This window comes from Terrapene carolina, unplaced genomic scaffold (genome assembly GCF_002925995.2).
Source record: "Terrapene carolina triunguis isolate 2854851 unplaced genomic scaffold, T_m_triunguis-2.0 Scaffold131, whole genome shotgun sequence".
Lineage (NCBI taxonomy): Eukaryota > Metazoa > Chordata > Testudines > Emydidae > Terrapene > Terrapene triunguis.
The window spans coordinates 25,901,996-25,915,853 of record NW_020664482.1 but is presented as its reverse complement, the minus strand read 5'-3'; the positions used below and the strand labels follow the sequence as shown (position 1 = coordinate 25,915,853).

General features: G+C 41.3%; 1 protein-coding gene across 1 annotated transcript; it reads left to right on the top strand.

The window, feature by feature from the left end:
• Positions 1 to 1,149: 1,149 nt before the first annotated feature.
• ITM2A (integral membrane protein 2A) lies at positions 1,150 to 13,603 on the top strand. Its single transcript, XM_024204763.3, has 6 exons — positions 1,150 to 1,313; positions 5,643 to 5,774; positions 6,069 to 6,257; positions 7,900 to 8,010; positions 9,784 to 9,934; positions 13,213 to 13,603. Exons 1-6 carry the CDS (start codon positions 1,230 to 1,232, stop codon positions 13,299 to 13,301), a joined length of 756 nt encoding a protein of 251 aa, XP_024060531.1. The 5' UTR covers positions 1,150 to 1,229; the 3' UTR covers positions 13,302 to 13,603.
• Positions 13,604 to 13,858: the final 255 nt, after the last annotated feature.

Here is a 13,858-nt window from a genome sequence, read left to right as displayed (position 1 = left end):
ATGGTTGCACCATGAAATTGACCAATTTTAAAATCCTCTGGCTGTGAAATTGACTAAAACAGACCATCAATTTGGTAGGGACCTAACAATACTATACCAAAGAGCAGTATTGCTCCCAATGAATGATGTCTTCCTCCTGTTGTCTTGTCAGGACCGGAACCTTGTCTTCATATTTGCCTGTAAAGTGCCACACACAATTATGGCACTATATAAGTAAACGATACTTAATACTGATGAAAATGTTTGTAAAACACTCCTGCATGGGAGGAAAGTTGCTTAGACAGGACACTGGGGACCTTGCGAGTGGGTTGTAGGGCAGATGGAAGGCTCAGAACAGTATGCACTCCTCAAGGCAGGGAGGGGAAGAGACAAAATTCTGTTTTGTTAAACTGTTAAAAAAACAATCATATGGTGGTGTTATCTAACTAACTCTTAGTATGCCTACCTACCTAGCTGAGGGTTTCCCACAGCCAGCCACCCAAGTAAAATCAACGGTGACAAAGTCCCTAGTGGACTTCATGGAGTCTCAGGCCCATCTCCCTTTCGGGGTCAAAACTCTGCTTGGAGCAAGGTTTTCTTTGTTATTAATTTCCTCTTCTGGGGGTGGGGTTAGCAGGGCGCAGGGGCAAAGGGGGGTGGCCGTGTGGGGCTGTCATTCTTAGGGCCCAAAGGCCTTTCCCAAGGGGGACCCCCTTCCCCAAAGAGGAAGGTGGCAGGGCAGCGCTTAGGCCCTGGTTGAGAGGAGCAACTGACAGCGTCCTGGGCCTGTCCAGGCTGAGACGTGCAAACTAGCGGAACCCCGCCGCATAACTGAGCCAAACAGGTGGGTGTCTGACAGCCCGCGCTGGGGTAGCCCCGCCGGTGTCAGCAGCCCGGGCAGGAGACGGGGGGTTGGGGCTGTTTTAACTGGACTATGGAGTCTGGAGCCCATGAGGCAGCCGGGGCTACTCCCGCTCGGCCTCCCAAGGTAGCCTCCGGCACAGCACGGCACGCGGCAGTATTGTGACGCGCCCGGCCTGCAGGGGGCGCCCCCCGCTCCGCTCGCTTCAGCGCTACGAGCTCGCGGTTTGACTCACTGGACGCGCCGGGCCGCGCGCGCGCGCGCACGGAGTTTAGGGACGGGGCACGCGCTGGCTCCTCCCCCTGGCCGGGGCGGGCTCTAGTCAGCAGCTCGGCAGCGGCAGGGGGATTTGTGATCGGACGCTGCGCAGCTCGGAGCAGGCAGCACCATGGTGAAGATCGCCTTCAGTTCTCCCTTCGCCCAGAAGGACGAGCCCAAGAAGGATGCAGCCGAGGCACTGGTGGCTGACAAGGTGCGGGACGGGCTCTGCGGGGAGCGAGCCTCCTCCGCCGCCGGGGAGCGACGAGGGGTACCGGGCCGCCGCCATCTTCTCATAACGTCTGCTGGCTGGGGCCGGATATAGCGCCCCCAGCTAAGGGCTATAAGGGCTAAAATGGCGGAGGCTGAGGGCGCCCCCTAGGGAGGGGGCTCCCTCTCGACTCCCCCTGCCTTGCTTCCGCCTGCCGGGTGAGGGGGTCATCGCCCCTGCCGCGCTAGGGGGAAGAGGGGCTTCCTTCGGTCCGTACACGGGGGAGGTGCCTGGTCACAGGCACACAGCGGGGCCGGGGCTCAGTGGCTTGCCCGGTGAGCTGCCGCCGCGGAGCGGGGCGCTGGTTGCTGCGGTGCCCTTGTCCTGCCCGGGCCGCTCTTGCGCTTGCTCGGGGAAGCGGACGGGGAGCGAAAAGGAGGAAGGGAGGGATCCATTTTGTGTGTATCGGGTGGGGCAGTGTTATTGTTCCTGTCTCTAATGGAGGCCGGCCGGGGAGTGCAGGGCCTCTCCGCTCTGGCCTCCCCACAGCCATTTCCTTTCCTTTAACCCACTGTCTGTTTGGATGGCGTCACAGATTGCTGGGCCCCCCGCAGGGACCCGAGCTAGCCAGTGTGCGGCGAGCTCCGCTCAACCAATGAAAGCCCTGCTGCGCAGCGAGCGCCGCAGCTCCGGGCTGGGCAGCTAACGGGGGGCGGGGGGTGACTTTTATGGGAATGCAATCGCACATGTCCTGCTTTATGCTCTGTGCCACCCTTCTTGAGCCATGAATCCTCAACATCTAGGAGTACGTCCTGTTCCACCCTCTGCCAGCCCCGAAGTTAGCTTTAAAACCTCTCCTCGCTCCCAGTAAACAGTGTGTTCTCCTGCTGGGGAATGATTACACGGTAATTAACGAGCTGACTGGAGTGTTGTTTTCAAACTCTAATCTCTGTTTTAAACGTGGCACTCTTGCATAAGCATTCATAGTGAAGTTGGCAAAGAAAGTCTGGGAGGACTGAGCCAACTAGCTCAAGCAGTTTTGTATATTTTACCAAAATCATATTGCTGGTCAAAGCCTTTTTGTCACTCAAAATTGGTTCTGTCTGAATATGCAACTGCCACTGCTGTTATGAAAGCGTTGTTGCCAATTATTAGGAAAGATGGAATTGTTGTAAACTGTATAGGGTTATGGCTTGTGATCTGACCTACTTTGTGTTGACTGTATTCTGCCTTTCAAAATATTCTGTCAAACTAAACTACATACATCTATAGACAAACTCCTCAGTCCAACTCCAGGGTAAGATGGTCTTAGAGGTGTGTGAATACCATGCAAATCCACTTAGTCAAACTGAATTCACTTTTATTTATGTTCATTTCCTTTTTGCATTTGCTATAATAGTAGAAAGCAAACAAGTTTTCTGGCACAAATGTTTGCTGAAACAACACATTTTAAGAGAACACCAGAAAATAGTTGTACAGAAAACATTTTAACTCAGATGTCAGAGTTCACACACAGAATCTCTTTCTAAGATAAATAAGCAAACAGCAAATAAGAACATAAGAAAGGCTGTACCGGGTCAGACCAAAGGTCCATCTAACCCAGTATCCTGTCTACCGACAGTGGCCAATGCCAGGTGCCCCAGAGGGAGTGAACCTAACAGGCAACGATCAAGTGATCTCTCTCCTGCCATCCATCTCCACCCTCTGACAGACAGAGGCTAGGGACACCATTCCTTACCCGTCCTGGCTAATAGCCATTAATGGACTTCACCACCATGAATTTATCCGGTTCTCTTTTAAACTCTGTTATAGTCCTAGCCTTCACAACCTCCTCAGGTAAGGAGTTCCACAAGTTGACTGCGCTGCGTGAAGAAGAACTTCCTTTTATTTGTTTTAAACCTGCTGCCTATTAATTTCATTTGATGACCCCTAGTTCTTGTATTATGGGAATAAGTAAATAACTTTTCCTTATTCACTTTCTCCACATCACTCATGATTTTATATTCCTCTATCATATCCCCCCTTAGTCTCCTCTTTTCCAAGCTGAAGAGTCCTAGCCTCTTTAATCTCTCATATGGGACCCGTTCCAAACCCTTAATCATTTTAGTTGCCCTTTTCTGAACCTTTTCTAGTGCCAGTATATCTTTTTTGAGATGAGATCACATCTGCACGCAGTATTCGAGATGAGGGCGTACCATCGATTTATATAAGGGCAATAATATATTCTCAGTCTTATTCTCTATCCCCTTTTTAATGATTCCTAACATCCTGTTTGCTTTTTTGACCGCCTCTGCACACTGCGTGGACATTTTCAGAGAACTATCCACGATGACTCCAAGATCTTTTTCCTGACTTGTAGCTAAATTAGCCCCCATCATATTGTATGTATAGTTGAGGTTATTTTTTCCAATGTGCATTACTTTACATTTATCCACATTAAATTTCATTTGCCGTTTTGTTGCCCAATCACTTAGTTTTGTGTCTCATGACTTGTGTATAGTCAGCACAAACCAACATCATTGGGTTTTTTTTTTTTCTATTATTATAAATTGAAATAAGCACCCATCTAGATTACTTAGGGTACCTTAACAATTAGAACCACAGTATTCAGTAGCACACCAACATGTGATTTAAGTAATCACGTGAAAGGATGGGGAACTATTTAATGGTATATATGAATAGTATCAGTACAGTATCATGATCAAGATAGGCAGGTACAAAATTAAAGTGACCTCAATAAATGTAAGCTTTCTTTAAAAGATGTTTTATTTTGTGCCACAATCTAAATGTCTGTATGGTGAAACAAATTCTCACTACACATAAAATGTAATAATTTTAAAATGATCTTTTTCAACCTGCTACTAGTGGCCATTTTGCTGAAGCAATACTTGTTACACCAGTAGTATGCAAGCAGAATGTCCGATAAACCAGCATCTGACATGGACAGAATTGTGTTAAAACTGATTACTTAAGAGCTAGTTCCTTCCCTATGTGAATGTTCAAGTTTGCGCTCAGCAAAACATGGATATCCCTTTTAAAAAAGGAATTCAGTAATATTCTTACAAAAGGCCCTTTTAATGTGCTTGTTTATTTGTATTCCAGTAGTGCCTGGGGTGCTAATCATGAATTAGGGTCCCACTGTGCTAGGCACTAGGCAAAAACAATAGATGGTCCGTGTCCCAAAGAACTTGGAATCTAAGTCAATAGTAATCTCTTCCTGCACTAACTTGTCATGGGAAATCCAACCTATAGATGTTTTTTGATGCTCCATTTGCTCAGCATATGCTGTTGGGTGTGTGTGCAGTTGGCAAACATAGCTAAGGGACACACAGTCAGTTTAAGATAACACTTATCTGAGACGTTTGCTTCCATTTCTTAGAAGTAACATCTACTGTTACTTCTCTGAATAAAAATATTTTTCCCATTTGTTGTGCATTTGGCAACACTGTGTATAGAGCCCACCTCCTGGTTGTATGGGCCTCTTACACAGCAACAGAGGGAGAAGATCACTTAAAGAATTGGAAAAGGTTATTGAAAACTGGGGGTAATAGAATGACACTGAGATATTTACATAGCATCTGGTGGGCTTTGTTTTGATGCACTCTCTCCTGTCAGGAATAACTTACTAAAGGAGGTCATTGTATTAAACAAAAAACCAAGCTTTAAAAAAGCTTTGATGAAATAAAAATGATCTTGTCTGCTGCTTTAAAAGTTTTTGAAACTTGCTGGAGTTTCTTCAGTTAAGATATTTGAAGAAGGGTAGTTAGTTATACACCTGATAGACAGTTGAGAGGTGGCCTCAAGCTCATTAAATCTGTTGTACCTTGAATGTAAGACATAACAGTGAAATTTTGAATATTTTTCATATTGAGTTAAAAATGGCTACTCTTAAGGTTAGTGGAAATTTTTTTTTTTTTTGGTTTTTCCCCCCCCCCCCCCACTTTGAGTCTACTGTGAGCAATTATTTATTTTGAATATTCTGAAGTGGAATAGTTTTAACTTCAGAGAACGTGCCATTTTTGCCCAATTCTGGAATTCCAAAGGATTTTTGAAATTTCTGCTGCTAGCTATATTTTTACACTAAACACTTTCATTGCACGTGTTTTTTAAAAGGTTGGTCTTAAGTTGCCATGGCATCATACCAGGAAAACCTTTCTCAGATACAGCTTCTTTTTCCCAAGAGACATCTCTGCAAGTGTAGCCATGCCCATAGTGACACCCCATGTGGATCACAAGTCAAGCTTGAGCACTTAAACAGGTAGCAGAATAACGATGACTGTAAATTCTAGGCAACTAAATTGTGTCAAATCTCTCATTCCTTTTTCTATAAAGGATCCAGAAATTGCAACACATGGAAATGAAAATTCATCTGGAAGATGTTTATTGACGCTTTTGGGTCTTGCATTCATCTTAGCAGGGGTTGTGGTTGGTGGAGCCTGCATCTACAAGTACTTCATGCCTAAGGTAATGTGAATATTTATTTGTTTTGTTCAGAATAAATGTTTGGTTTTGTTAACTTTCATATTTTGACAACCCAAAATTCAAAATATTAACTAATTGTAAACAGTACGTTTATTACAGGATTTCTGTCATGGTATTGATAAAAATTCAGGCTTAATAACTGAAATGAGTGACAGGCCTTGATACTTGAAGCTTGAGTAGAAAAGAACTACACTAAATTTCTGATTTAGTGTTAGATTAAAATTTAAAAATAAAATGCAACACCAAAAAATAACAGAGCTGACTTTTTATTTTTAGCATAAGGTGTACCGTGGGGAAATGTGTTACTTTGAAAATGAAAATCAGGATCGTGCTCTAGAACCGTACTTCCTGCCCATTGCAGAAGAAGCTGATATTCGGGAAGATGATAACATAGCAATCATTGATGTTCCAGTTCCGAAGTTCTCGGATAGCGACCCAGCAGCTATTGTTCATGATTTTGACAGGGTGAGTTTAAAACAGGCATTTTAATGCTTTTAGAAAATGGATGGCTTTTACTACTGATGTGTCCTCTGGATGATAGCTTTAAATGTCAGCATTATGTGACTTTGTTTTTGAGACTATATCCTTTCAGTGTGGCACCAACAATTCTGCATCTCGCACTTCTAGTAATGAAATGTCTGTTGATAATCTGCCCCTTGGTGTTAACAAAGTTTACTAGTCTAGATGTAAACTCTAGCTACACTGCTCTCTCTTAAAACTGGAAGTCTTTTCAACCATAAAGTAAATGAAACAGGTTCATTTAACAGAATGGATCTGTCAGCTGCTGTGTGATTTGACAGTGTTGCCCATAAGAGATTTTGTAACTCCTGGGAATGAATTGTGCAATATGAACTGGGGAAAGGAGAGTTTTGAACCTGAATTGGGACAAGAGAGTAAAATCTCTCCCCCTCTTTAATCCCATGAAGTTAGCAGCTTTTGGCTGCTAAAATCATGTTGGGGTTGGGGAGGAAAGGAGAAGGATAATCAGCATGATGTGGGTGTTTTAAAGATGTTTCATGACCTGCTAGGTTTAGCAGGCCAATACAGTGCTTTCAAGCCAAACACTTTTTCCAAGAACGGGCTATAAAAGGGGCTTTCTGATAATGAGACAATTTTCCTCTTCTCTCTGGATTTGAGGGAGTCTTTCATGGTCATATTTCAAGGGAGAGACTGAAAAAGGTTACAACTGGGGTTTCTGTGTAATGAAGTCTACCTGGACTATTGTTGAACCTTTATTGAGAGCAAAAAAAATCATGCTGAAATGCCTAAGGAATTACTACTTACTAAAGACTTAATACATTTTTTTTCTCTTCTAACCAGTACTGAAACTCTCACTATTGTTTATGTATAAACATATCACTTCTATAAACAGAAATTGCTTTGAGTACTTAGCGTTGGCATCTACAGTTGTTAAAGATAGATTTTGGGGGGTTGGGTCAGAATCTTGCCATCAGTTGAAGAGACTAGGCAGCTTATGGTAACCTTAGTGAGGTTCTGCAAAGTATTATGCTAAATTATAGTTCATACAAATACTCTAGTCTAGCTATTTATATTAATAACTACACTGCCCCATGAGGGTTCTGTATCTTATCGCTAAAGGCATTATAATGTAACTGGAAAGTGACAAATCAGGGTATGTTTCCAGAAAACTAAGCCAGAACATGGATGTACTATTTCTGACTAAAGCCATATTTTAATTAGGCTCCTATAATTACAAGAAAACATCTTCAATATACCAAGTCCTCTCCCTGATATTAACTGTCATAAGATGCTCCTTCCTGGTAGGAAGACTCTCTTTTAATGTATTAAGGCTTATACTCCCGTGGTCTGTCTTTCACTTTGAGTTAGGAGGTTCTCTTATGCAAGGTAGAGCTGTAGCCTTTTTCATTTTCTGAAATTACCAACAATAAACTTATTTTTAGTTCCATCACTGCTTGGTCTAAAAATACTAATTCTGTTTTGATGTTTTTAATATGCACTGATCTTGGCCTGCTAGATACTTAGATTCTGTGAAACACAAAACTCATTAACAGTCAGTTGTAATCATCACAAATTAAGATAGCACTTGATTTATTGAGAACAGCTGTTAAACTTCTTTCCATAATAGCTTCTGACTGCTTATCTTGACTTACAACTGGGTAACTGCTATGTGATCCCTCTGAACACATCCATTGTTATGCCACCAAGGAATCTGATGGACCTGTTCGCAAAACTGGCGGTATGTACAACTTCTTCACTACTTTGAATAGTATAGCTAAAGGAGTGAATGGATAAAGAATAAAGAACTTGAGTTTTCAGGGTAACTAAATATCTAGCTTTAAGAAAGCTAAGAACTTGCAAATAACATCAGATCTGGCCACTATGGAGAAACGTGCAGCAGAATTTGGAAAACCGGTCTGAAATTGGAAGTTACTGCAATGGTTTGTGTTGGTTAAATAGAAACTTTCACAAAAGAACTGAATTCACTTGCTCTTCCAATTGTTGACCTCAAATCATTCACTGAAGTGCAGTTGTGAGTTTATTTCATGATACAAACTCAAAACCAGTTGCGTGGTAACTGTTAAATTCTGAAACAAATTGGCGCTTTCAAGGGACTCTGTTTTTTTATAGTTAAAGTAAGAAAAAACTGATTTCTGCCTCCAAATGTGACTTTAAAACGGGGTGAACTTTCCCTGGCTGTGTTTTTATGTAGATATTTTTTCAAAGCCAGTGTAGACTTCTGCAATTTGAGCCACAGATCAGCTTGTTAAATACAGCAATATAATAATTTTTCACCTTCATAAAGACATTAAACTTTCAAATAACCTAAACTTTATTTTTTTTAAATAAACATTTTTAACCCAACAGGAAACCGGTATTAAAATTTGACTTTATCTTAAATTTTAGGGTTTTTTTTTTTACCCAAAACCAAGAAAATCAGATGGCCTTTTGAAACCATTTAAAACTTCTAATATTATTCAGGCCCTCTGCAAACTAAAGAAAAACAATGTGTCATAACAAAGCATTGAAATCAATAGACTGTAGTTATCACCTCTGACCAGAGAGACAAACTTTAAAGGCTGCTGGTTTCTAGGTTTAGTTACATGTGTTGGAAACAGTAATAACTTTTGCTAGGAAGTGCCCATATCTCCATGGAAGCAGACTTTATAATCCTTTCCTATGTAGTATATGTGCGTTTTGAAAAGGAGCAGGCATGATAGTGTCTAATAGCTGGACTGAAGGAAGAGGATCATGTTTTAGCATGTTGCGCACTGCTCTTCTGGTCATGAACATTACTACACCTCTACCCCAATATAATGCTGTCCTCGGGAGCCAAAAAATCTTACCGCGTTATAGGTGAAACCGCGTTATATTGAACTTGCTTTAATCTGCTGGAGCGCGCAGCCCCGCCCCCGCCGGAGCGCTGCTTTACCGCGTTATATCCGAATTCGGGTTATATCGGGTCGCGTTATATCAGGGTAGAGGTGTACTTTTCCTTACGATACCATATGCTATAGTGGGCATGTGAAGCTGCTGCGTCTACAGAGAAGTTATATCTGTCATGTCATTAATATATTTGGAAGCAGTAGCTGCACTCTTTTGTGTATTCATGGTATTTGGAGATAGTTTGCCTCAAATAAGGAAAATACAGAAATACCACTTTTGAATAATGGTGGGAGGTTGAACAATTTGCTTAGACTGTCAGGCTTAATTCAAGCTAGTTGGGGTACTATATCAGGAAAGTTATAGTTAGAAGCTAGACCCACTCTCACAACCCAAGCACATCAAGAAATTAACAATTTGAATGTGACCCTCAATGATGGGTAGGTAATGTTAAAAATGAATCCTGTTTTTGTTTAACAATCTAATGAACAGAATTAACACTCAAATCCAGTGGTGGTCAAAATTATGTATTCTTTGTTATGTGACCATCCAGAAGATTAATACATTTCTTAACAGAACATTAATGAAGGAATTTAACTCCCTTTTCTTTTCTTTTTTTTTTTTTTAGACTGGTTCTTACTTGCCTCAGACTTATCTAGTTCGTGAAGAAATGGTGGTAACAGAAGAGATAGATAATGTGTCTGATTTGGGCATCTTCATTTACCAGCTTTGTGTAGGAAAAGAGACCTTCAGACTGCAGCGCAGAGATCAGAGAGCAGGTGAGTGTTTCCTACAGTATAGGAAATATACTACCTCAATAGAGAGGGGAAACCTAAAAACTTCACTCCAGAAACAGGTAGGTGTTAATGCCCCACTAAACAGGCTATTGCTACGTTTACCTACATTTTTATTTTAATATAGTTTTGTTCCCCTTTAGAATTTTTGAGTCTGAAGATTTTCTCCTCCAATGAGACATGGTCTATTACAGGTTACAAAACCCTCATTGATATGCCCAAAACACCAACCTGAACATGAGTTCACTTTCACTCTTTTGTTCTAGTCAGAGGTCCTGAGATGATAGAGTATTTGGAATTTGAGAAACTAGCTTGTGTATCAATCTTGTTTGCAGGGATGGGAGGGACATCCAAATTTAACAGTCTAGTGTTTGGATAATTGGCCTTCAGATAATAGGGGATTTCTCTTTTGTTTGTACAATTTGTCAGAATGTAACTATTTTAGATGCTCGTTGTCACAAGTAATGAATACTTCGAGGGAATCTTAAAAGGAAATCTGAAATACAGATGCCTAGATGTGCATGTGATACCAATTGACTTTCATGCTTTAAATCCTAAACATTTTGATGCAAGATTCAATTGCAACCAAACTAGAGCACTGCCATCTATTCAGGAATGAATTTGGTATCTAAGTGTTTGAAGTAGGTCTAAATACACAAATATGCCGCCAAAGCCCTAATGATACTGGGAGCTTTCTGGTCATCACAGCTCTTTAAAGCACTCGAGGGGTTTTTTTAATACTAGAATTACTGTATGTAGTTCACAGTATAGTTATATCAGTCCCTTCTAGAAATTAAACCTTTGCATCCTAATATGTAGGGGGTTGGTTAGAGGAAGTTGTTTGCCAAACAATGAACTTGTCCAATTTTCCCTCCCTCTGTGTGAGATTCTTTTTCCCTGCTCCATTTTACAGTGATCCTCCTGTCTGAAGTGATCTGAAAGGGTATTCCTTCACAGCCTGTTGGTGCTGCTCTTTGTATCTTAAATTTGCAGGTGCTTCTCATAGAATCATAGAATATCAGGGTTGGAAGGGACCTCAGGAGGTCATCTAGTCCAACCCCCTGCTCAGAGTAGGACCAATCCCTGGGCTGGCCAGGGAGCAAGGGACCCTAATAATATGTGCTGCTGTTAGGTAACTGGTACAACTCCACCTTGTCTCAACATTTATCTTTGTCTTCTTCCTGCTCCAAATCCACCGGATTTTGCGTGTTCCTTTGATATTGTTGCTATTGGCAGAATAAAACTTTGAAGGATCAGTTGTTTTGTTTCTGCTTTATATGCAGAAACAGGGGAATCTCTCAGTCCCCCTGAGAAGCTTACAAACGTGTGGGGGAGGATGTTAATTTTAACGCCCTTGGTAGGCACACACTTTTTTAGTTCAGATGGATGCTCTGTCCCAGTGAGTGGTCGATGCACTGAAGACTTTGCGTAGTGGACTGCACTTGCCTAAATACGAGATAATCCGTTTTCTTTTGCTCTAGCGTATTAACCCTCCATTAGTGTTGCTGACATGCCATGCTAATGCATTAGCATTGACTGCAGGAGTTCAAATCTGCCATTTACATGAGTTGCTTGCATGTAAATCTTTTCCAGGAAATAAGTAAAACTACTTTACTGCGGTACAGTATGTTGCTGTAATTAAGCTGGTTTGCCCTTACATTTTTTTTTTTTTTTTTTAGGGTTTTGTAATTGTACTGTTTAGAGAATTGCTTGGGTCTAAAACTCTCCATAGAAAAACCTAGTCTAAAAGATAATGTCTTGTTATTGATATGCAGTAAATGCTTCCATACCCTATACAACCAGGGACACTAAAACTGATGAAAATCAAATGGTATATTCTCATTTTGCAAACACTGCTTTTGGGGGAAGAGAAGAGGAAATAATGTGAGAAGAGACAAGAATCATGTACTTAGTAGACCTTCCATTCAACTGTTACTTCCCAAATGATTTCCAGGCCTGAGATTGGGGATTGAAGACACGGTGCCTTTAGTTAGAGGTCCTCGACTCTTGGAGTTCATGTCCTGGATTTTTTTGCCACTCATTTGTTGACACTTCAAACCATGTTGTTTTCCCAGGAAGTTCTTTGGGCTTGGGGAACAGAGGAGGAAGGACAGTAGTGTGTGGCTTGTTTTTGTTGTTCTAGTAAATTTTTAACTGAGACTCCATATACAGGGCAGTTTTATACCCAGTTACAGAACTTCCCACTGACTTTATAAACTTTCTACAAAAGCTATTTTAAAATAAGCTAAAATTCAAAGCGAAGGCCAACTTTCTTGTCAGTTTATCATAAAAGTATAAGCAGACTGTTAGCAGCTAGTACTCTGGGGGAGACTTTCATTGGAAACTCGTGTTCTGTTAAACTATCCAAACAAAACTGTTCCTAATAGTCAGCTTCTTAGCTTTCATGAGGTATCTGACATCACTGAGAGCACTCCACTAGGGAGACTGAATTTGATCAACTATTGCTTTGATTACAGTATTGCCGTGTTTCTCTTGTCCTTCTGTCTAATCGTTTTTCATTAAAACCACGTGGGAGAATCAATTTTGCTACGGTAGGGGTCTGCTGCTGACATGTACTGTTAGTGCTCTGTCAAGTTTTCAATGTATTTTATCCATTGTTAGCAGAGTGGCAATCAAGGGCACGATCATATTCCTATCAGTGAGTGGAAGGTTTGCTATTTTTTTTTTCTCTGGGACCAGGATTGGGCCCCAGAGGAGTAATCTCTGCAATGTTTTGGTGTAAGTGTATCTGGCTGAACAAAAAAGGATTGCGTTCCGCAACACCCTCTCTGCAGCCACTTCAGTTTTCTGAACCCTGGAGGGGAAAGAGGAACCAAAGGGAGAATTTTCCTCAGGAGCTTGGAAGAGTTATGAAGGGCTATGGTTTAGTAGAGGGGCTTATGGCATGACCTTAATTAGTTTAGAGACAGCAGCTTACAGTCTGAAGGGCTAAAAGGGTACTAGAAACAGAAGGAAATATACATTTATTCATAAGCGGTATTTAACACCTGTTTTGTTTAGCCCTAGTATAATGTCAACACAGCTCTGAGAATAGTGGCTTTTTATATTTAATCAGTAGAAACAAGCTTGTGTACAACCATAGTGACAACTAACTGAATGACCTTACACTACTATTGAGTACTTAATTGTATATTGCCAGACCAAGCTAGTCCATAAACTGTTATCTCCTAAGAAATACTTCTAGCTATCTGTAAAGAACACAATCTTGTAGCTTGCTAATTTTACTTTTTTCTTCCACCTAGGTCTCCAGAAGCGCTCAGCTGAGAACTGTCATACAATCAGACACTTTGAAAATTCTTTTGTGGTTGAAACAAAGATCTGTCAACAGTGAAAGACACTGGATGGAAAGTGACTATTTCACATCTTCATTAAAAAGTCTGAGCTTTACAGTTTGACTTCTAAATTAAAATGTGCAGTGATAATCAAAAGCCTTATTATGCATCTCCTGTGTATTGCTTGTATTACAAAACACAAAATCACCGTTTCAGCTTTCTTTGATCCTTGGTATAACAGAATATTTTTAGTTGTCTTACGTAAAACTGAAATTTGAGACCTTTAGAAGAAATGTGTTATCAACTTATCCATTGAATGTGTCTGACTTAGAATTTTTCTGGGAAAGGCAGAAAAAAAAAATGTTAATTGATTCCTTGGTCAGAATTACTCCTGGGGGAATTCTATACCACTATGCATGCACAGAATTTATGTCCCTGCAGATTTCTGTGTTTCCCCGCAGAAAAATGACTTTTTGACGGGGAAACAAAGGGAAACCACAAAAGTGGTCATGCGACCCTCCTCAGCAGTACATTTTGGGTGCCCAGGATAGCCGGCAGAGAGGTAAATCACTGTGAGGCAGGACTGGGGAAGACACAGCTGATGGCTCCTACCCTG